This window comes from Condylostylus longicornis, unplaced genomic scaffold (genome assembly GCF_029603195.1).
Source record: "Condylostylus longicornis isolate FDR11 unplaced genomic scaffold, ASM2960319v2 ptg000113l, whole genome shotgun sequence".
Taxonomy (NCBI): domain Eukaryota; kingdom Metazoa; phylum Arthropoda; class Insecta; order Diptera; family Dolichopodidae; genus Condylostylus; species Condylostylus longicornis.
The window spans coordinates 328048-353701 of record NW_026578081.1 but is presented as its reverse complement, the minus strand read 5'-3'; the positions used below and the strand labels follow the sequence as shown (position 1 = coordinate 353701).

Sequence of the window (25654 nt, the reverse complement as noted above, 5' to 3'; positions counted from 1 at the left end):
TAACAAAATTTGAGTGTTCCAAAAAATTCATCAAATCTATTTTAATAGATCCATAGATAATAGAATAGTTAAGAATTCAACGCAGCAAAAATTATATTCAGAAAATCTTGAATCCTTGAATCCAAAAATGCATTAATACGGTATCAATTTATTACAATTCATAAGGGAATCTTTGCGACTTTGAAAATAAAATGCCAAGTTCAGATGTCAATTTGAAGTACAATGTTGTATAAGTTTTGCATAATAGCAACATAAACTGCATTTTCGAAAATACTCTTTCCTTACAGTTTTGTATTGCATAATTTTTTGAAAATGAACGAAATGCTCTTTTCTTGCAGATGATATATATGTGTTAAGAACCATAAACATTTAGATTTTTTATCTATTCAACCTTCAATGTTCACGAATGAATAAAACGACAGCAAAAATATTAATACTATTAAAAAAGTACAACTAAAAATTTTATAATCAAAAGTAAAACATATTTTTACTTTATTTTTCAGTGAAATACAAAAATGAAACACAAAAATTTTCATAATTTTACTCACACTTTATGTCTTTAGAATTAGAAAAAAAATTGAATGCTATCAAAAAGAAAAATAACAACTATTTTATTGAGACCTTTTGCAAATTTGAGTTTACAAAACAAAAAAACATTTAAACTAAAAAATAAAGTAACATCGAGAACTTATTTTAATAAATATAGATAATTATTATATAGCAACATGTATTAAATCTTAAACCAAGCTAATTTTGTCTATCAAAAAATTCTAAAAGGTATATATCAACATATATACAAACTATATAAAATTTCGCATAAATGCATCGTTTACAATTAAATAAATTAGCTCTAAAATAAATTTTTTCTCTCAAACTTGCAATGGGACCTGAATTTTTGACACATTTCTTTTTTATATGTTCATTTTTTATTATTATAAAAAAATTTATTCTAGTCTTCAATTTTTTATATAATAGTTAATTAAATTATGTATATATATTTATGTATACATAATTTCCAACATTAAGTATATAATTAATTTCATTTGCGTGTACTTCTACGCAATCCTTATTTAAAAATTGACTTAAATTAAATTTTACATCGAAATTACAATTATTAACTGTTAAAAAAAAAATTCCTAGAATTTATGGAAGGTTTTGTTTTTTGATGTTTTTAAGAAAAAAAAAAAAGCGCATTTATACAAAATATAAGGTCACTAAGTGACATGGAAAAAGGAATAAATAAAATCGCCATATATGATTCCAAAAAGGACAAATTACAAATATTACAAAAATACAAAATTATTTTTTAAGGTTTTAATGAGTTACTCAGGCTTTTTACATTTCAAAAGAAAAAGATATTTTACTGATAAAAATTTTTTAATTATAAATGATAACCATATCGTGATGTCAACTATTTTTAGATAAGTTTATTCACTTTAGGCATATCAATGAGTTTATATCTATTGAAATTGAAAACACTGTAATATATAAACCGTTCAATAAATCTATTTAAAGAGATATGTATACTATTTTCATATTAAATATTATAATTTAAAATAGACTTAAAGCACTTATCTTTTCTACATCTCAAATTACGAAATAAAATCACAAATCACATTTTGGAATGTTTACGCTCTGAGTATCAACAGATTTTCTTTACATTTTATAATGTTCAATAAAAATGTTCTCAAAAAGGGCAAAAAAAAAAAAAAAATTATGAGGGGGGGAAACTAGGTTAAAATTTTTAACTAATGAACTACTCTTAAATTGCTTCATTCAATCTTGTGATAATTATGTTTAATAATAATTAACTTAAAATAAGTTGTTACAAATTACTATTGTTGCCATTGTATCAGTTAAGATTAGCTCATAAGTCAAGTATCTTGTAAATCCTATGTAACGGACGAATTTAATAAAATTTTTTTGCTTGCGTTTCGCTTCGACTCCTGAAAATAATAAAATTAATGTAGTAATATCCGTAATATGATTATGAAAACTTATTAATATTTACTTGTAAAATTGGTATGATAATATAATTATTAAATTAACTATCGTTGTGGCTAAAAACATGGTTACTCCAACACAATTTTGCGTTGGACATCCTATTTGAGCCGAGGGTTGCGAAAATCTGAAAGTAAAAAAGGAAAAATTACCACAATTATAATAATACGTTTTCCAATTAAAATATTATGTATGTTTTCTTTAAACAAAAAATACGTAAGTTTTGAAATTAAAAGAAAAGCGACTAATTTTTGAATTTTAAAATAATATGCGCAATTATATTAAATAAATTTGGTGTATAACAGTTTAAAAAAATAATATAGGCTTACTGATATTTTGTATTATAATGAATAGCAATCAGTAAATAGCAATCAAATTATCTTATTAATTACAAAAATATTTTTAATTCCAATTTCCTTTATTTAAAAATTTATCTTAATCGTAACTCCATTGCTCATCACTGTAATAGTAATCATCATCATCTTCATCATAATTATCCCCTCTTTTTGTTTCAGGACATTCTGAACATCGATTTGCGTTTAAACCATAATTAACACAAACTGAACCAATGCACTCACAGCATCCATCATAGAACCATCTACTTTTTGCTGCTCCCATTGAACTACAGAACTCCATACATTTATTGTTTGATAAACAATTGTTTAAAAATATCACTGTACAATTAGGAAGCATTTCAGCAAAATTATTTTTTAAATTTTGCTTTTTCATTGTTTTACTATATAAATCGATATCATCCATATTATCATAAAATTCAAAATTCTCGGCATCCAAATCATTTTTCAAATCTTTACTTTTAGAAACTTCAAAATTAATTTTTAATCTTATTGTAGTCCATTTATCATCTTCATCTTCAGATGTGAGTGTATTGTACAACTCTGGTATAAAGTCGGGAAAATCCGAAATTTCTGATTTTAGTGATAAAACATCAAAAGTATCATTATGCTGAGGGCACAAATTTAAACAATTACAACATTCCAAAAATAAATTACCCAAACAGTAAAGGCAATCTTTACAACAAGAGCAGTTTTCTAATGTACACTGACAACTTTGCGTTAATAAACATTTTGATACAACTGAACCACAAACTAATTCATTGCAATCTTCAGTTCTTATATTATTAATACAGTGTATTAAAATTAATAAAATACTAATAATTTTCATTGTTTACTTAGTTTGAAAATGCTATCTTTTAATATACGTATTACAATTGATTACAATTATTTTAAAAACACAAAATCTAAGATAATTAAACTGCCGACACTAGAGAATGATAAAAACTGAGAAAGAAAATGACAAAAACTTTCTTATCTCTTTTGAAGTATTTACAATTTTATACCTTTTTAAAAACAATTTCAAATTCTTACCTGAATACAAACAGAAAAATAATTTTAAGTAATTAGGTTTTCTGTAAATTAAATGTCTGAATCTGAAGTTTAACAAAAATTTGTATACCTGTTAAATTTATTTAAGCGCCACATGTTTAAACAAATGGCTAGAAAATATGTTTTTACATTTTATGTTTATGAATTTTAGAAAGAAAATCGAACATGTAATGCTTATTGTTTTTTACCTGATGAATTCAATTCGTAATAAACTGATAAAAAAAAAATTGTAAAAACAAAATGTCTTGATGTGCGTAAAGTAAAAAGAGCATAAGGCTTTGTAATTATTAGTAAAACGATTTACTAATGTAAATACATATGATAACTACGGTTTGTAAATAATTTGGGTAATTCACAAACAAACCGGTTTAACAATACATTAAATAACATTAAAAATTTCAAAAATAAAAAAATTAACTTACTTATGACCAACTTGCTGCATTTCATTTTTCACTTGATTTAAGCCATCTCTCATTTCATGAATGATGCTTTGCATATCATATGCTCCACCAGCTTGCACTTGTGCAGTGGGAGCTCTAGCCTGATTTTGTAAAATTGAATTTGTTCTAGAGCTTACATCGTTCAAAACATTTTTTACGTCTCTAATATCATTTATTAAAACATTTATATTATTTATAACAATGTCGACTTCACTTCTAGTTATTGTCCCAGTAACTGTAATTGGTCCCCCACCGGCGACTTGTTGACCTTGAATTTGAGGTTGAGCCGATAGTAAACCCAAAGTTCTTTCTTGTCTACCAATTACTTCATCCATTTTACGAGATAGATCTTTTACAGAATCACTAATGTGTGACTGAACTTGAAATATTTGACGCAATTCTCTTTGATTATCAGATTCAAACCATTCATCAAATTCCTCGTCCTTATGCTAAAAAAAAAATTTCAATAAAATTTACTAAATTATTTAAAAATTGAAAATGTTTAACCTCATCAGGGTGCTCCCTTCTATATTCCTCTTTCTGTTTTTCTAATTTAGATTGATACTCTTGATATTCTCTAGCTAATTTTTCTGAATCTTCACCAACTCTATTAGGAGAATCTGCCAATGCACCAGGTGGATGAAGGGAAGTTGTAAGGAAATGGAAAACATCATGGTCGTCTGCCAAACCACCAGTTGCAGCTGACAAACCAAAGAATCCGTTTTTCGGTAAATGAACGCCATCAGCTCGAAGACACAATTCATAATCGTCATTGTTGTTAGTCATTCCATTATGGAACAAAACTGTTAGAATATTATTATAATATTCAATTTTTGCACGAGTTGGAAATGGTTTATTTCTAAAATCTCGCAAACACCCGGATAAAAGTTGTGTAGTTCCATCGTTTTGATGATCAAATGATTTTGTGCCATCGTTTAAAACGGCCATAATGTATGGATTGTTATGTTTATTGTCATTGTCAAAAGAATCAAAAAATATTCCTACACCATTCCAACGATCCGAAGAACCAAATACTGGACCATTGTAATCTCCTTGATTTTCTGTATACCAAAATGCTAACCCATCTGCTCCAACACGATTTCTTCCCGTAATTCTAAATGATATTTCAACTTCCCACCAGTCGAAGTTAGTTCTTGTTTTTGTCCAAATAGCACCTTTTTGCGATCTAAGTGATGGTGCTACACGAACGCTCTCTGAACTGGCAATGGCATCTAAAATAAAAATAGACTTTATTTTAATTATAGAAAATTAAATATTTAACGGTGTACATTCAATTTCTCAACAAATTGAAGAAAGAAACTTTCTTATATAAAAAATATTTTGTTTATGAATGTAAAATAACATGTTTTTTATCATTTTAATCAAAACAAAATAATTGGATAAAATCGGACGCGTGTCACTATATTGTATGTTATAGCAAACTGACCATTCGGGATTATCTGTTTCATTCGTTTAAGCTTTAAAAAACGATTAGTGAGAATGTGACGGAAAATATAACTGACGTGTAAGAGAATTTTTCCTCTTGAATATTTTGTTTTTGGAATATTGAATTAAAATAAAAATACTTACTTCCTCCATATGCCCAGAAAGGAACAGTTCCATCTTTTTGTGCTAAATAAGGTGGTTTAAACGAATATTTGTATTCGAACCGTCTATGAATTCCAGAACCAGCATTGCTGCTTACCGTTGATCTATTCAAAACTATTAAAAAGCCAAGAGCTAAGAATAAAAATTTTGATATAACTTTTTCAATCACTAGAATTGTCATATTTATAATTATTAAGAAAACATAAAATTTTAACGAATCTAATTTTTCCTTTTATTAACTCAAACAGAATAAAAAGCAAGAAAAGTGAAACCGACCCTAGACGTTGGTGATAGTTTTTTTGACATGAAGAGGTGTCAGTTGTATTGCTAACGAAATTAAATGAAAAATTTTGACAGCAATTATAATACTACTATTTTTTTTTTGTTGGCTGGGAATACGTAATTATTACTTTGTGTTCACACCAGTTTTCTTTTTACTATTGTGTAAATTTTATAAAATTTTAATTGGTGAATTATATTGCTTTTTAGAATAAGTTGAAATAACGGTTTTATTTCAACAATCTGCGACAAGTAGCAACAAAAATTAATACGAAAGCTTTACAATTTTATCAATTCGAAATAGGCTCAGAAATATAAAAGATTTGGCAATCAATTTAACTTTATTAGCTATGATTTAAAAAATACATAGAAATTTTTAAAAATTACAAAAAAAATTTTTTCTTTAAAGATTTTTTTTGTCGTTTTGGGCTCTTCTTATGCTAATATAATACAATATGCTAAAGCGAAAGTTTGTTGTTCTCTCATAGGCTACTTAAAATTACAAAATATGAATGATGAACGTGTTGAGGGAGCAAGTTGAATAATATACAACGTTGTGGAAAAAAATAAGACGTGCACTGTTCTTAGGGTTTTATAGAAAAGTGACTAATATTCACTTATAAAATTGTAACTGGTGAACCAATATTAAGGAACGACTAAAGTAGATAAGATTTACAATACTATTTGTATATTGAAATTTTTTTTTGGAATAAGTTAAAAAAAATTCCAACAAAATGTTTGTAGGGAAAAATATATATTTGCATTTGTTTTATGGGTAGCTACAAAAATATTTTGACACTTAGAATTTAGCTTTTTTTTTGTTTAGAATAATAAATTCCTTTCATTTATTTTTAGAAATATCTTTCAAACTACAAACTATATGCAAAATAGGTACCTTTAATTGTTTTAAATAAGTTGAATATAGTGGAAAGTAAAAATTATGGATACTTTAGAAGATAGACGGTTATGGATAGGAAACTTAGATCCAAGGATTACAGAATACCAATTATTGAAAATTTTACAAAAGTATGGTGATATTGAAAAATTTGATTTGCTTTTTCATAAAAGTGGGCCTTTAGCTGGACAACCCAGAGGATATGCGTTTGTAACATATAAAAGTACTAAGGACTCTGCTTGCGCTCTAGACAAATTAAATGGAAAATTGGTGGGCATCAAAAATGTTGCAGTTAGATTAGCTAAAAATATTAATTATGATGAATTAGAAAAACCCAAGCCAAAAATAGAAATTCCAGTTTTAGCTGCTGGAGTGTCTAAACAAAATAAAATTAGTAAGGAATTGGCAATAGAAGCAATTCAGGCAAAATTAGATGCATTGCAGAAAAATAGTGATGATGATTTTGAAATTAACAAAACAGCAGCGAATTCAACGCCTTTCATTCAAAAATATCAATTTAATAAAAATAATACTGAGAATCCGAGGCAAATAAAAAATTCTCGACATCCAAATCACAAATATAGAAATGTATCAAAACCATACAATAAAATAAGGCCTCCTAAACGATAGTTATTGCACATATTGATTTTATAAGATTTTTATTTTGTAATTAGTTTAAATTTATTTATGAGTTGATAATAAAGTGTACAAAATACTAATTTTAACTTTTAATAGCTTTTGAGTGTTTCAAAATTAATATATTCTTTTATGAATTGGTACCTAGTTCTTTAACAAAATCAAGAATTTACCTATGCGGGAAGAGTGGGGAGACTATTGTCATGCTTTAAGGAGGGTTTTTTTTTAAAAATATGTTCATTATATATTGATCATTGTAAATATTTTAAATGTTAGAATGTTTTTATAATTTTAGATTATTGTGTATCTATTAGTTTTTTTCAATGTAAGTTTGATATTAATTTTTTTCAATAAATATCAGTCATTTTTCTTATATTTTCTCTCATTATAATCAAATTTCTCTTCACCAATTTATGTTTTGTATATTTTAGTAATTTAATAAAAAAAATATAAAATTATCTTTAGTAAATATGGAATCCGAAGTTGCATTCGGATTTATGAACAAATAAAAAACAAACACGAATTAATTAAATTTCATTTAATATGCTTTCATACAAAAGTCTTACAGACCTTATTTTATACAATAAATATGTGCACAAGCAGGGTTTTATTAAATATATGCACTTTAAAGTCTGTCTTGGAAGACTAAATTAAGGAATCAGTATGTATATAATTATATTAAATGTATATATATGTAATTATATATGTATATAAATATATTATTTCTTTAAAACTTTTCAACGACGGCCGGCAACTGCTTCTTAGCCTTAGCCCAGCAGAAATTCTTTGTGAAATCTTCATAGAAATCCAATATGCAAAATTAAAAATTCTGTTTTATATTATGAAAAATTTTATTTGTTTGAAAAATATTTTTAATCCAAAAAAAATATTTTAAATTCAATATTTACATGGTTAAAATTAAACTTAGAATTTTTTTATATATTATAATTTAATCTGGTATAATGGATATTGATGAAATGTTAAAAATATGTAAATTGAACATTTTTATTTAATATTTTTGATTATTTTTATAGTTTCTGTTTAATAATTTTTGGTTTTATGAATTATTACGAATTTTTATACAAGGATATTTTTATTCTCTTAATTGCTTATGTTTAAAATAATTTAATTTTGAAATTTTGCATCCCTTTAAATATTATAATTCTCTCATATAAGTACATAACTATTTCTTTAAGGTTTATGACTGCGAGTTAATTACATATAAGTGTTTATAATAAAAAAAATATTCTTAATTTAATATTTAACTTATTCAGCGAAATATGTTTGCAGCTGAAAAATAAAATATAAGCTACTATACAAATTTTAAAACGGAAATAAATTTTAGGTTCATGATCTATATATAGGAGAAAAAACCAAAATGTATGTTTGTTAATATGTACCAAGTGGAGTATTTGGATTTTGAAGAACATAAATGAAGTCTGGTTTATATTGGGGATAATTGCCTTAGAACCCTGAAGAAATTCGAAACACTTGTTTAATCATTATTATAATCATGTTATAAACATTAAAATTTCAAATCCTGTTTTCTTATTAAACTTCATACAGTTTGATCAACGTAGAGAAACTATGTTGTTTGTTTTTATTAAATATGTAATACAGAATAAATAACTAAAACTCTTTTAATTAATTAACAACTAATAACGAATTACCGATTTTGATTTTTATTATGACACTTACATATTTTCGATTTTGATTTATATTTACCATAATGGGTGAAAAAAATGTTCATTCAACTTATTTTTAATTGAAAAAATATTTTATCTCACAACAATGGAAACAAAAAAAATTTTATTTATTTTAAACGATTATTAAATTTGGTGAAAACATTTATAATTGTAAAACTGAGAAATGAAATTATTTAATAAGACATAAAGCTAAGACCAAATACTTTCACATTATTTGGTTGGGTTGAAAGAAGATCGAAACAAATGAGACAGCATGGATTTGAAAATTAATTATTTCACCTGTCCTAACACATTTGTTACTATAAATTAAAGACAATCAGAATGTCTTCATACTTTCATTTCACTTTCAGCATATAAAGTCTAAACACTACGTGAATCAAAATCACTGTTAATCAAAAATTAAATGTGACAATCATTTTGAAAAATTTTGAAACTTACATAATAGTAAGTTGAACAAAGCAAAAAAAAAACTGCAACATTTTTTTTTTTAAATTACACACAACAGCAACTAAACAATGACCAAGAATATATAAGAAAATAAAAAGTTCATTTTTATGTCAGAGTTAATAATATTATATTAAAAGGAACAACATCATGTCTGTGCATTACCACGGGGGTAAAAATTTAATTTGAATTTTTAAAAAATCCCTTAATCATCGCATTTTTGTTCAGTGGGGTGCTATTTTATTTAAATTGTTCATATTTTATAATTGAAATAATGAATATTATAATTATTAAAATGAAAAAAACAAATAAGAATATGTATAATTATTGTTCTACATTATTTCATAATAATTTTTTAAAATTATAAGATTTATTCATAAATTTACACTTTGTTTTTTTTTTTTGAAAGAATTAAGTAATATTAATTTAGAAATTCTTAAAATATATATATATATTTTTTTGTAAAACAATTTTATAAATCTATTAGTACTTATAGCTGAAAAATATTTATACAAAATATAAGATTAATTATTTAAGTCACTAAATAAAAAAAAAATATGTATTTGCATGAATTTTTTTTAGTTTTTATTAAATTTATTCATAATTGATTCTGGTATAAGTACCTTTTTAAAAAAAAAAAAAAAAACTTTTAAAAAATATAAGATTGTTAAGTACCTTATTATTATTATTATTATTTTAAATTACTATATTAATCCAGGTTTTTTATTTTGTTATTTGTGATTAATAAGAAGTGTTTATTTATTTTAATTATATTTTTGTTTTCGTATCGATTTTTAAAATATATAATATAAATTAAAATTTATTTTAAATTTTTATTTTAACAAAATATCTTTTCAAAAATACGATATGAAACGAAAAAAAAAAATTATTTCCAAAAAGAATGTTATTGGCTTTTTATTTTTCCAAATATTCTGATTAATATTTTATTAATTCTTGTGGTTTTATTTCGCAGCAAACGTTATTGTGTTAATTAATTATTTTAAAATTGTTTCAATTAACTATTTGAGTTTCCATTTGCATTATGGTTGCATATGTTAATAAAAGTTCTTAAAAACATAGAAGAAATTTTGTTTTGTCTTAAATAATAAGTGAATTTTTATAACATAAACAGTTTTAATTGAAATATATATAAATTTTTTAGTTGGGTAAAATTATAATATCTTTAAAATTTTAATACCGCTTTTTATTATTTTATTTATTTTTTCAAAAACTTGCAAGAAACTTTCACTAAATATAAAATAGTTTTGATCCCAATTGTGTTACAAGAAGAAAACTTGTACTACATATGTATATATTTTTTTAATATATAGAACAATTTTTCAACAATATCTAAATTCACAAAAAAAAAAAAAAAATTATTAATTTTATTTCTATTACAAATATGCGAATTTTTCAAACTACAATATTATTTTTTATTTTATAATTGCCAACATTTTCAATTTTGAAAAGCATAAAACATATTGAATCTTACATATAGAAAAATAATTAAGAATACTCTTAAAATAAACAAATTATTTATGTAACAAAAATCATTAATTCAAAAAAAAAAAAAAAGTCATAAATTTTGTCCTTTTATTTTAGAATATCTATTAAAAGGATAGGAACCCATAATTAAAATATTTAATCTATATCAATATATTTAAAGAAAAAAATATATGTATACGTTCATATATGGGTTATTTTTGAAAATTGAATGCTTATAAATTTTATTTGGTGAGACATTAAGTTATTTAAGTGGTTTTCATTTGTTTAGTGATTTTTGCGAGCCTATTATTATATTAAAACGATAAAATTTAATGTTATTTACAATATGTATATTATGTAAAAATTGGTAAGTCAATAATGCAAGACATTAAAAACAAAAATTAAATTAATTTAGAAATCTTATAATAATATGTTATGAGATTTAATTTTGTAAATTATATTGAGAAACTTGTTTTTAAATATCTAATAAAATTAAACAATGAAATTTAATAATTTTTTTTTTTTTTTTTACTCAAACTACAAATAATTTTGACAAAAATGCAGAGAAATTATTAAAATATTTTACTTTCTGAATTAAAATAACATGAAAAATCTAATTGATTATATATTTATTTAATTATAAATCGAATTTTAATTTATTTTTTATTCAATTCGTTGTTTTGTGCAAAACTGTATATAGAACATTGCATACATTTTTTTTTTTTACAAAAATATGGTCTTGCATTTACCCTACTTTAAAAATACGCTTATACATATTAAGTACAATTAAATATTTATTTTAATATAATATATATTGTTATTGTACATTTGCATATTTTGTTTATTCTTTCTTTTTAAATTAGCTTCTTTCAAATTAAAAAAAAAAAAATTTTAAGTTTAATGACTGTGTCCATGTCCTCCACCATGACTATGGCCATTACTAGGACAAGCATGGCTATGATTATGTCCACCAAATATATTCATTAATTCATGTTCATATATTGCAATTAATAGCATAGACATTAATCCTCCAACTAAACCCAATAATTGTAAGAAAATTTGTTGTACAGTATTATGAGCTGATGTCATTTCAGGCATCTTAAAAAATATAATATTTTATTATAGAAAATTACATAAAATAAGAAAAATTTATTTATAAATTTATTTACCATATCTACTAAAGCAATATAAATAAAAAGACCGGCAGCAACTGAAAACATCCAACGAGATGCATCATCATTTTCACCGAAAACAATACCAAAAATCATTCCAACAAAACTTAAAATTGCTGTTAAACAGTTATAGGCAACAGCAGCTTTTGGTGTCATACCAGCTTTAATTAAAATTGCAAAATCACCTAATTCATGTGGAAGCTCATGACAAAATACAGCCAAAGATGTTGAAAATCCTCCAGGTATAGATTCAGAAAATGCAGCACCTATTATATTAATAAATTTTTTTGATAATAAAAATTTAAAAAAAAAAGTTGACAAAAAAAAAATTGTTTACCAATTGCCATCCCATCTGTGAAATTATGTAAACCATCACCTAAAATAATCATCCATGCTACAGCACTTATTGTTGATGGTGGTGAATGAACATGACCATGTTTATGTGCATGTCCATGATGTGTATGATCATGTTCTCTTAATATTACTGAAACTGGAAGTGGTCTATCATTTTCATGATTTACATGTACTCCATCACCTACAGTTAAAAATTAATATTTAATTTAATTAAATCACAATCAATAATATCTTTTTAAATTTACCACGATTTTCTTGATGTGAATTCTGTTGTCCAATATCATCTTTATTTTCTCCTGTTACTTCATCATAGCAATAATCAGTACTATATTTACTTTTACAAAGTTTATCACCAGCACCATCTTCAGTATGATTAGCAGTCTTACCTTGTTCACGAAAAACTGGAACACTTCTATTTGAATTAGCTTTCCTTCGACTTTTTTTACGATATTCTGATATTAATGTAAAACTATTTTCTACCAAATAAAAACCGATTATACCAGAAACACATACCAATCCTTTGCGTACCATTTGTTCTTCGGTAGCGCATATTACAGACTACAATTATAATTAATAAGAAATATAATTTTAATACAAACAAATATAAAATATTGTAACTTACATGTGGTATTAAATGCAATAAAGCATCTCCAGTCATTGTACCTATAGCTAAAGCAACTAAAAATGATAAAATTTGTTGATAAAATTTTGTATTCATAAATGGAATTATTGCAATTCCAACCAATCCTAAAAGTCCACATATTACAACAGCCAATGTTGAATAAGTCCAAACTAAAAATAAATAGAAGAATATGAGAATCAATTAAATTTATTATCATTTTAATTAAAAATATGTTTTTTTTTTTTCTTTTGAATTCTTACTTAAAAAGTGATCTTTTTCATAAACTTCTGGATGTGTATGTTTGGTTTCAATAACATTTAAATTTTTATTTTGTATACAGCCTTGTTTTTCATTTAAATTTGGTGATAATAATTGATATAATATAATTGGACACATTGAATGTATATTATTTTTAGTTAATTTATAAACTGGATCTGCTACTTGATATTGTTTTGCTAATTCTGGATTTTCTCTAACTAATTCATTATATTCATTTTGAAGATTTTCTTTTACTTCTGGATATAATTTTTCAAATAAATGATTAATACTAGAACATTCATTATCATTATTATTATTATTATTATTATCAATTGAATTAATTGTAATATTATTATATTTTAATTTTGTTAAATTTAATGTATCCATCATTATTTCAAAATCTTTTAAATTCATTTCACGTCCTTTTTCACCATAATTTAAAAATATTTTTTTAATAAATTCTTTTGTTATTGGTGATATATCTATATTATCATTATCTTCATTATCATGATCATGTCCAGCATGCCTACGTTGTCTTATTAAATTATCTGGTTTTATTAATTTAATATAACTATTTGGTGTTCGTTTTCTATATGGATTATTTATATCATATATATTATTATAATAATTATAATTATTCTTATTATTCTTATTATTATTATTATCTGTATATTTTGAATCTAAATTATCATATGAATTTTGTTGAAATCTAGGATGATTTTCGAGATCTTTTATTGTTAATTGTTCTTTTTTATTATCATTATTATTATTGTAACTATGATCATTATTATTTTTATTCTTTGTTTTATAGTTATTTTGATTAACTAATGTATTAAAGTTCATATCATTTTTTGTATGATCATAATTTAAATATATAGGTGGCATATTAGATATTTCTATATCATTTGAATCACCATGTTGTTGGCATGCTAAATGATCTGCATGTAATAAACAGAACAAGCATACTGTTAATATACTTTTAGCTCGAAAAGCCATTTTGTGCCTATATATTAATTAGGCAGAATGAAAAAAAATAATTTGTTTTATTGAAATAAAAAAAAAATTAATTTAAAAATTAATAGAATTGTAATTCTATTTTTTTTTTTTTTTTAATTTTAATTCTGTTCAGGAGATCAATTTAATCTGCGCCAATCAATTAAAATTTTGATTATTCCCCAAAGTAATTTTAGTTTTATGTGCGATTACAATATGAAATCAATCTGAAAATATAAAAGAAATAAAAATTAAATTAATAAAATTAATAAATTAAATTAATTAATTAAACTATGTCCAAGTTAAATTTTAATAAATATAATCCAAATTAAAAAAATATATGCTCCAAAATATAATTAAATTAAATTTATCTCCAGAAACATAGGAAAACATTTATTTGGAAAGTGTAATTTGAAATTTATAGAACATAGCTCTCTACAGGGAATATAAGATGAAAACGGCAGATCAATATTTCTACTATAATTTCGATTTATTGTACTAAACTTCAGTGGATTACTTTAGAATATTAAATGAGATGCGATCAAAATCAAATCTCAATTAAATCTGATTTTTTTTATATTGATTTTTTTTTTAAATATTGCATACTTTTAGGTGCAGCTTATATTGTATACTTTAGGTGTTACATTATATTGAAATATATTTATTGAAATATTGAATAGGAAGTCAAAATTAAATTACTCTAGAATATTAAATGAATAATTTACAATATATTGAAATATTTTAAACAAAAATGTTAAAAATTTAGTATGTAAAGTAAACGGGAAACAAAAACGAGAATTTTAACAGGAATCGCTGTTAAAATGGCACGTAAGGCAATATACAAGCAAATGTTCGTACATTGACCAATCCAAGTGAATGGTTCTATTGATAGAATTACCCCTATTTAAATTAGGGGTCAAAATTAAATTACTCAAAAACAATATAGAATTACCCCTAATTAAATTAATGGTAATTCTATATATTTCAATAATTCGATAATTTTTATTTTCATTTTTCATTTTACTTGTAAGAAAGAAACTTCAACTCATATAAAATATGTTTTTAATTCCAAATGACAACTTCAATATAACAAATTTGTTATACAATATCAAATTATTATCAGTTTATTGTTAGAAATGAAAAAATTCAAATTTTCCAAAAACCAACAAAAAAAAAACTAAAGTAAATAATAATAATGAAAAAAATAATTTCAAGGGTAATTAGCCCAAAATAATATGCATTTTTTGTTACATAATATTATTATTTATCAGATAAATTAAAATAACAACTTATTGACACGCAATTTATACTATATTCTTATATATACTATAAAAAGACATGCTTCCGAAAAAAAAGTAATCAATAAAAACAAAAAAACCAATTTCTGACCTCGTTAAAACACAAAAAAATATGACTTAATTATATCAAGGAATTAATTATTGTCGATTTGGAATAAATTGTAAATGGTAAATTAAAAGAAATGTTGTTTTATTATTTTGAAAAAAAAAATTCAGTAATTTTACTTTTCCAAAAAAAATTTTTGAAAAAAAAGTACTTATTAGTTTAACTCTGTTCGGCCGTCTGTCCGTGTGTCTGTTTATAAAATTTCTACACTCTTGATCTTTACTAGAAATTTATTTCCATAGAAAAAAATTTTTACTTATCTCACACCCCTCTCTCTTTTAAAGTTATTTAAAATCCATTAGAAGTTTTTAAATTTTACAAACGCAAAAAAGTAGTGGCTGGCTTGTTATACCGCGTCATACCATATTTGAACGTTAGAAAAACAATATGGCCGCCAAATTTTACTGTTATCTAAAATAATTCCGTTTTTTGATTTCATTTCAAAAATTTTTGATATCGTTTTTCTTCTAGGCCTTTAGGGAGTCTAAAATTTTAGCAGCTTTCCCACACTAATAAAATAATTAATTTCGTTGAAAGAAATCCATCACCTCTCAAATGATCACCATTCTAAATTTGCAAAATTTGAATTTTTAGCATCTTGCAATGAAGAAGCTAACGGTACATTTAATACCATTAAAAAATATAATTATTTCCCTTAACTCATGCAATTAACTCTTAAAATCAAGCATTATGTTAAATTTATTTTTACTTTATTTCAAAGACTGCATAAATCGTTCATCCTAAATATATGCAATCCTAATGAAAATAATTTTAATAGTGTAGTAAGTATGCATAAATTATTTTTAAAAGCAGTATTTTTTTACTTGTCATCATACCTATACTACGATATTAAATTTAATATTAGATTTTAATTAAAATTTAATATTATTAGATTTGATTATTTGAAAAAATTCTAATTAAATTTCTGATTTAAAGTACATATATGGCATAAGAATGTCCGATAAGTATTTCATGAATGAAATTTTAGGAAATTGAAAAAAATCTTAATAATTTTAATTTTATACTTTCAATTTATTAATTAATAATAATATAAAATAATAAAAGAAATATAAAAATTAATAAAATTTCTTAGTCCGAACTATTATAAAATTTTTCGATATTGCAATTTATTCTCAAAATTATAGTAAAGTTTATACGAGTACTACAAAATTCCTTTTTTTTTAAAGTAAATTGCTTAAATTTTCTTGGTTCCGTCTTAGAAATAAATTAGTTTCCTTTTAGAATTCAATTGTATTACAAAAATTAAATGCTTGATTTACGAATTAATGCATAAAAATTCGAATTTGTTATACTTATTCAAATTTTCTTATCCAATTGCTCCTCTTTATACTTATTCAAATTTTCTTATTACTGTTTATTTATTAATTTTTTTCGAAATTCAATTATAATTTTTTTCGAATTTTTTTCGAAATAAATAAAATTATAAATTTAATATCGAATTTCGTTTTCACTTTAACAATACTCACAATATTTTGCAATATTTTCAATATTAAATAATCTTATACTTACTAACATTATGTACTATAAAAATTTTAAAGTCTTATTCTAAGTCAAATTTATAACAGTATACTAAATAAGAGTATATTTTTTTTTTTTAGTTACTAATGCGTTATCACCATAAAAATTAAATTCTGAATGAAAATTTTAATTAATAATGTGAAAAAGTGATTATTTACTAAAAGATAAGTACATAATTTTCTAATTTACAAAAATAAAACTCAATATCTATAAAGGCGAAAAATCACCTTTCATATACTATAAAATCAGAAAAATTAAAATTTAAAATTAAAAAGAAGGAGAAAAAAAACACAAAAATTTAAAACGTTTGATCGATTCTTAAATTAAAAAAAAAAAAATACGGTAATAAAAATATCAATAACACTGTGTTTACAACAGACACAGAGAAAAAAAAACACCTTCTAAATAATTTGTAAACAAAAACAAAAATATTTTGTAATAAAATATCGATTTTTTTTTTTTTTTGAAATTTTAAAATTAGGTTTCTAGTTAGTGTTTTTTTTCTTTGATTTAATTACTATAGAAATAACACTTTCATTCTTTATTTTTCACGTTTTCCTTTATAAAATATTTGTATGTACCAAAATGTTGAATTATCGTATAATATAGCACTTATAACACAAACAAACACAAATAACATGAATTTATAGTAAACATACAATACAATTTTCGCGCCTATTCAAAGGATAATAAAAATTATCCTTTTGAATGTCCTTATAATAGTTAATCATGCAATTGTTTTAATTTTATTTTTTCGATTTCAATTTATACTTGACCTATAATTTTTTTATTTAATAATAAAATTATTAAAATTAAATAATTTAAATATTATTTTTATAAATTTTAAAAATCTCTTTAAATGATTAATTAACTTGAAAAGTATTAATCAAAGATTAACATTTTTCAATAACACTTTCCTTACATTTATATGAAAAAAATTAAAATTTTAAATTATTATAATAATTGTTTCTTTTATTTATTAATTTCTGTATAAGTGGTGGGAGTAAATAAGGAAAATTTTAAGCATCATTGAATATTATTATTATAATTAATAATTTTAATTTATTAATAATTAATTTTATTTTTTTTTTTAAATTTTAGAGTAAAAAATAGTTTTTAGACAAAATTTTTTACCCGAAATAAAAATGTTGGTTTTAGTTGAATGATTTTCGATATTATATAGAAACAATTAAAATATTTTTTTAAATAATAATTTCGTAATATTTAAAAAAAAATTTTATTTTATCACAAAAAAAATTTATTTTTTAATGCCTCATTTGTTATGCAAAATTGAAAATCATCTTCAAATTAAATAATGTTTTTTTTTTGTGTAGGTATGTTGCGTTGCTTTGCATTACGTTACGTTAGCTACTGATTATATTGTAGTTAGCTACTACTAGTGTTTTATGGTTCGAGTGTTTTCCGAATATTTTGTATGTTACTTGTATAAAAAGTAGAAAAATATTTTATTTCATAATTTAGTTGATTTTTCAATATTATCTGAGTATTATTTTAAAACATAACACCATATCTTTACCACATTTTCTTATATGCAAATTAATTTTTTTTCTTTAATTCAGCAATTTTGAATTTGAAAAAGTGTCAGTCGAAATTACGGTAATTTGCAAAGTTTATTCAGTTTAAAGAATTAATCTAAATAAATATTTTGGTATATATTTTGAATTAGCTAATAGATTCAAGAATAAATTTGAATTGCCCGCATTTTTACCGAAATCCTTTCTTCAAATTCTTTAAACAAATTTTATGTTCGTTCAAATAATTCGAATAATTTGTTGACAATTTGAAGATGTTTGCATCTTGAATCTTTTGATTAGAAGTACATTCAAATTTTCATTGTTATTATCAATTAGAAAAAGATTTTATATAATAAATAATAGTTGTGACAGTCAAATTAACAAGTTTATTATTTGTAAACCGGTTTGAGATGGCTCTTAATTTGAAAGAATACATGTAAGTAGAAAGAAAAAATTTATAAATTTCGACATTAATAGAATTTACAACTAGTTTTTAGTTTTAAACTTAGGATAGTTTGACTAAAACTATAGCATTTCTATGAATTTGAGGAGCCATAATTTACAGAAGAAGGGGAATAGTTAAAAATTTTGATTAAGAGAAATAATGCTTTCAATAAAATCTACGTATATCCGTGCAAAATTTAATTTTTCAATGTTTGACGGTGTAGAATGTTTCCAAAAAAAAATGAGCAAACGGACAGACAGAAGGAAATGTTTTGAAAATATAATAAAATCTAAATATGTCAAATAAAACATAACCTAAATCTTTATATTTTTAAATTTCCTAATAAAAATCACATAAATAATATTTTTAATTCTACAAATTGAAAATGGATATTTTCAATCAAAACAAATTTTTTTTTACATAAATGCATAAACGCATTTAGAAAAATTATAATTTTTCTTTTCAATTTTTCTAAATTTTATTTTAAATTCCAGATATTTATGAACAATATTGTTTCTATTTTTAAAATAATTTCGCATAATAGCAAAAATTATGCAAAAATAAAATTGAAAAAACCAAAATCAAATAATAAAATGCGCGCATGTATCCATGCATCACAATGAATGGAAACAAATTCTAATTTTAGTACATCGAAAAATTTATGCTTCTACATAATGTTTTAGTTCTAAATATAAGAAATTTGTACATTTATTCGAGTACTTTGCTTTCTGATTTCTAAATATACAAAATTTCTCTGAACATATATAGGACTTGCACACTCATTTATTTTAATTAGAAAAAATAAAATTGAAAATTTTATTAAGGAACATAATTTCGTTAAATGTTAATAATGTGTAATAAAAAGTTTTTTAAAATTAAGAGAAATAATTTCAAGGTTTTAGCATAGACCTTCTTTTCTAATAAAAAATTTTGGCATTTGTACTATAGTATGATATTGTTTTACATTAATTTTCCTAAAATATTTTTAAATTTAAATGAGCAAAAATGTATAAAAAAATTTTCTAACAAATTACAAAATTTTTGGAAAATTGCATATATCGAAAATTTTTTGTAAGTATCCTATTTAAATTTATAAATATTTTTTCAATTTACAATTATACATACGAGTATAGAGCAAAATTATATGGAGTCGAATGGCAAGCGAATCGCACTAAAACCTTAAAAAAAATAGTAATAATTTCTTACAAGTAGATTGTGAATTTGTACCATTACACAATTTCTAAATTTGAAAGAATCGTAAAGAATTAAGGCTACAAATCGAAAATGAAAGCATTTTTAATCTTAAAATTTTTTGAATATGCCCCAAATATTTTTAATAAAAAAATATTTTTAAACTATTTTATTGGAAAATTTCGCTATTAACAAGTTTTTTCATTAAAATTTACAGTTAGAACCAAGAATTTTATGAGATTTCATGTTTATAACCCAACTAAATAAGGGTATTAACAAAAACGACATCTGTTGCTAGTGATTTGAAACTTGTATATCTAAATCTAAAATTTAAATAATTTATAATATTTTTCAACAACTTAAGGTGTCTCTGTTGAATTTTTTTTTTAAAAATATCGATAAAAATAAATCGATTGTATCGACAATACTATTTAAAAATTTGTAGACATCTAGTAATTTCAATTTCAAAAAATTAAATAATTTAGTTATTTAATCGTATATCAACATAAATAACGAATTTGTTCCAATCTATATATTTTCTCATTCTAAAAACGCCACTACAATATTAAAATTAGTCAATTAATATATAAAATACTTTTGTCATTTAATTGCACGGGTTATTAATTCATAATATTGAAGAGAAAAAAATAAAAAATTAGAAAATTTCTTTAAAATAAAATTGAAAGAAATTATGCGGTCTATATCAAAGAGAAAAAAAAAATTCAAATTAGAAAAATTTTTTAACTCAAAATTTCAAAAAAGAATAGAACTAAAATTATAAAAGTAAAAGAGATTTTTATAAACGCAATACTGCAAGAGCATAAACCTAGTGGATATTCGATACAATTATTTTTGACAATCCCATATATAAAAAAATTCAGACATGCACTGAAAATTTTAAATTAAATCTCAAAATTCTTTTCACAGATACTCCCAAATCTCTTGAAACTGAAAATTCTATACTTTTACCAATTTATGTTACATACTCAAGCAATTCCTTAATATCCAACATTTTTCTATTAAGTACAATTGTAGAACTTTAAGTACAACTGTCATTTTCCAACATGCAATTTTTTTGAGATTTTGCGGCTTATATTTTGTCGGACGAGTTAGAACTGAATTATCAAAAATATGAAGGGGTCATATAATTTAGCTTAGCTATTCCTAACAATTTAACTGCATTACTGATAAATTTAGCAATGCTTTATGAGCAAACTTGATTTGCAGTTTTTGTTCATGAACACAAATATAGCGCAGTTTTAACAACGCTTAATGATTCGTCGAATATTTTAGAATTTTAATATTTTGAAACAACAGAAACAAGCAGGAATATTTTAAATTTACCAGTGTTACCGTAGCAATTGCAATCTAAAAACAAGAAAACGTCAAAATTATGATCGCGATCCCTCAATAGAAAATAAATAATACTGTAAATTATTTCATAATCATAAACGATTCACAAAAATTATACTCGTAACTACATAAGTATACGAAAAAGCTTTGAACAACCTTTAAATTAATTTTAAAGAGAGAACATTTTGACAAATTGCAGTTAAAATTTCTTTTCTAATTTTCATAAATATTAAAGAATCCAAGAATAAATTAACAAAAAAAATAAAATAAATTTTCTTATATTCAAATTTACTGTAATTGATCGAATTGAAACTTATTCAATCAATCAAAATTTGTCTACCAAAAAAATTAAGAATTTTCAATGTTTAATTTATGTTTTATGTTATACATTTTGCCTATATATTCATTTATTATTAAATTTTTTGGTATATATATTCATTTTGTGCACATACACACAACGTTATGAATTTAAAACATACGATATATAATATATAATATACGATATATTGACCTTTAAATTGACGGGCTCAGTTTTATTTCAAAAAAAATTATACGAATAATATGTGTCAAGAATAAAGCATATATAAAATTATACGGGATATGCAATTATTAAAGAAAAATAATGAAATTTAAATCTTAAATTTAAATTAAGATCTCAAAAATGTGTTTATGTTCTTTAAGTAATATTGCAATGAAACTAAATTGTAAATTATTTTTTGTCTCCAGAATTTTAATTATTTTATAATGTGATGATGATCTCCAATGATAATTCTACATATATATACATAAATAAAATTATCAATTAAATTGAGAATTTAATATTGCGGCAATAATTTGATATTCATGCTACATAAACGCTATATATAATAATTCGCTATATAGATAATCTTAATTTTTCAATGTTAAATGTGCATACATGCACAATTGTAGCTATAGAACTAGTTCTATTGCTTACTAGAAAAAGATTAATATTAAATTAAGTAAAGAAGAGAACAGATAAGAAGTAGCGATAGGCAAATGTAATCTATTTTAAATTGGGTGGTCTGGCATTACATAAATAATTTACCCTTTTTGCTGAAATATAAAAATTAAAATAAACAAAATCTATGAGTCACTATATAGCTTACTAAGGGATATAAAGAAATTAACAGAACCTAAAAATTATTGACAATTTTTATATTTTATACAACTTTCTATATAAAATTTTTCTCTTAGAATTTAAATTATTGTTCTTACTCTTTGAGATCGTAAAATAAACTTTAAAAGTTTTCAACACGTTAAACAGTCAAAAATAATGGATTAGAGTTGCCGTCTGTCGACTTTTTATAAACCATTATAGATATGGCAGTATTTACAAAACAAACACATTTTTTTCCTTAAAATTTTTCATGAAACAAAGACCGGTAGTACGGCCATTATTTTAATAAAGTTTGATAGCGGTTGTATTAGCTCCTACAAGACCTGCTATAAAAATTAAAATATAATATAATCGCATTCTATTAAACAAATTCAAACAACAATACTTAAACTTCACACGATTAAATTATTAACTGCATAACAATACTATTGGAGAGCATTCGTGGAAGTATCACAGATATGATATGGTCATTTATGATTATGTTATTAATTTATGGTAAACAAAATGGTAAAAAAATATTGACAAATAACACACCCATCTGAGCATTTGTATAGGGATTATAATTAGTCTATTGGATAATTTTTCTTTATACAACATTAGGAATGGAGTAGAAATAATGCAAACATGAATGAAAACTTGTTTATATTTCAAAAAATTTAAAAAAAAATTTTATAAGCATAATTTAACTTAATTATTTTGTTATAGTTTAAAGGTAAAATTCATTCAGCAACTTAATATTGATTGGTTTTTATTTCTTACTCTTTTTTTATTTAATTAAAAAAATGCAATATATGAGAATAAGAAAAATTCGGTGTAATTCAAATGCGGCTGCACAAAACAGTATATTTAGAATAATTTTGCTACAATAAACAAATTTTAAGTCAACACTATAAAATTTAATTAAGTAATGAAATGTCAGCAAAACAATATACTTAGGCGTGCTATCGCAACAGAAAAACTGAAAATTCAATTAATTTTGTTTATTTTTATGACAAAATAACAAGGATTATTTATTTATGAAAAATTTTTGATGAGTAAAATGGATTTAACCTCAAATTATTTTAATTTTATATTATTTTTTGATAATATTATTTGTACGTCGGTTTATCATATACTTTGCTAGTAGTAATTATAATTTAATAATTACTTATTTATTATATTACATACATGCATATATAAAATTTTGTAATAATCATTAAAGAAACAGAATTACATACAGGCATACTCTGATTTGACGATTTTATACCAGGATTGTGTACATTTCATTTTGTTTATTGTCGGCTCTTTTGAGCCCTAATATATTTGTTTCGAAATCTATACGAAATTCACCCGGGTTTCTAAATAAAAAGGTAACTGCTACCCGTAGTAAGGTAAGATAAAGCAACATAATCAAAAAAATAGATAAATTGTACGATTTTTTTAATTTTTGCAGTTACTACTCAATTGTAAATTCATTTCGAGCACATATAAGCATCGTCGGTTCAGTTTTGTTCGGCACCCTATGCGGTCTCCATACGCCCCTATTTTCAGACGCTCATTGCATATGCTTACTTGGCATATATGGCATAACCGTCGCTGCATATAAGTAACTAAATTGTTGTAGCAATAAAGATCAAATGATTTAACAAAAAACTGCAATCAATTTATAAAACAAACTATACAAACTATTGGATTTCTTGATTTAATGAAAATTCAGAGCTTAAAATTACATGTCTGCTAGAGCCCTTAATTGATTTATAGTCGAAAATTTACGTAAATTCAAAATATTTAATTAAAGAATCCCATATATTCAAAATTCTAATAAATAATATTATTAAAATTTTTTATTAAAATCTGTTTTTCATTAAAACGCAATTCATATTTCTTTTTTTTGTTTGAAATTAATTCGAAAAGGAAAGGCAAGTTAAAAATCCCACATTAATATTTGATGAGAATTTAAATAACAAGAATAAAAAAATAAAATTAAATCAATAATTGTAACAAATTTGGATATAAAAGATCTGCTGTTTTTGATTAAATAAAAATGATGAATTTTTTGTTTATTTTTTTAGCTATTTGATTTTATAACTTCTTATGTAATTATAATGGCGTAGTAATTTAGTGACGCAGTGATGGTATTTTTGTTCCAATAGTTCTAAATTTTTATATAGAGAAAATTTTATTATTGTATTTGTGGCACACTACTACGCCAAATGATCAAGAGGTTTACTAAAATAGAATGATTTAGAATTAAACCCAACTGAAATGCAAGCAAAGTTTTAAGATTCATGAAGCATCTGAACGGATTCCTATTCTATCGACTGTGACATTTAAATTATCATAAAAGTCATTGCAAGAATATAAACCACATTTGTTTATTTCATACTTGTGTCGCAATTAAAAATCATTTTCACCTTTTTAACTTATTTTGTTATACACATAATAATAATAATTACCGAGTATTTTTATAGCTATTTCTAAAAAAATATATCGAACAAAATTGTAAATAATATAAGAACTAATGTGATTATTTAATTTATATAGGTTATTAATTAGTTCAAATCATAACATGCTTTAATTAGCGATAAAATAAAAAAAAACAATAACATTAACCCTAATGTTCTAATTGTATAACAGATTCATTAATGTATAATAGCAAATAAATACAATAGCGTTATCCCATTATTTGAATAATAATTTTTTAAAATTGGAAAACTAACACTTTATCGACCGGTATAGCCTATTTATCGGCTTTTCGATTTTTTACGCTCATC

The 25654-nt window shown here is 23.0% G+C and overlaps 4 protein-coding genes across 5 annotated transcripts in view; 1 reads left to right on the top strand and 3 right to left on the bottom strand.

Moving 5' to 3' along the window:
* Window positions 1-582: 582 nt before the first annotated feature.
* Window positions 583-5745, bottom strand: LOC129614601 (protein ERGIC-53). The gene is made up of 5 exons (XM_055529307.1): window positions 5435-5745; window positions 4352-5076; window positions 3827-4293; window positions 2012-2128; window positions 583-1946 (listed from the first exon to the last, which is right to left on the bottom strand). Exons 1-5 carry the CDS (start codon window positions 5631-5633, stop codon window positions 1910-1912), a joined length of 1545 nt encoding a protein of 514 aa, XP_055385282.1. The 5' UTR covers window positions 5634-5745; the 3' UTR covers window positions 583-1909.
* Window positions 2148-3223, bottom strand: LOC129614602 (protein twisted gastrulation-like). Its single transcript, XM_055529308.1, has one exon. It carries the CDS (start codon window positions 3181-3183, stop codon window positions 2437-2439), a length of 747 nt encoding a protein of 248 aa, XP_055385283.1. The 5' UTR covers window positions 3184-3223; the 3' UTR covers window positions 2148-2436.
* A 792-nt stretch (window positions 5746-6537) lies between the features above and the next one.
* Window positions 6538-7376, top strand: LOC129614603 (probable RNA-binding protein 18). Its single transcript, XM_055529309.1, has one exon. The coding sequence runs from the start codon at window positions 6672-6674 to the stop codon at window positions 7254-7256; it is 585 nt and encodes a 194-aa protein (XP_055385284.1). The 5' UTR covers window positions 6538-6671; the 3' UTR covers window positions 7257-7376.
* Window positions 7377-11193: 3817 nt separating this feature from the next.
* LOC129614600 (zinc transporter foi) overlaps window positions 11194-25654 on the bottom strand; it is a 34949-nt gene continuing 20488 nt past the window's right edge. For both annotated transcript variants that reach the window (XM_055529305.1, XM_055529304.1), the window contains exons 2-7: window positions 13306-14523; window positions 13046-13215; window positions 12669-12981; window positions 12407-12604; window positions 12067-12335; window positions 11194-11995 (exon numbers count right to left, since the gene is read on the bottom strand). In XM_055529305.1, coding sequence (XP_055385280.1) covers window positions 11795-11995; window positions 12067-12335; window positions 12407-12604; window positions 12669-12981; window positions 13046-13215; window positions 13306-14299 — 2145 coding nt within the window. In that variant the 5' untranslated portion in view covers window positions 14300-14523 and the 3' untranslated portion in view covers window positions 11194-11794. The remainder of the gene's footprint in view (window positions 11996-12066; window positions 12336-12406; window positions 12605-12668; window positions 12982-13045; window positions 13216-13305; window positions 14524-25654) is intronic.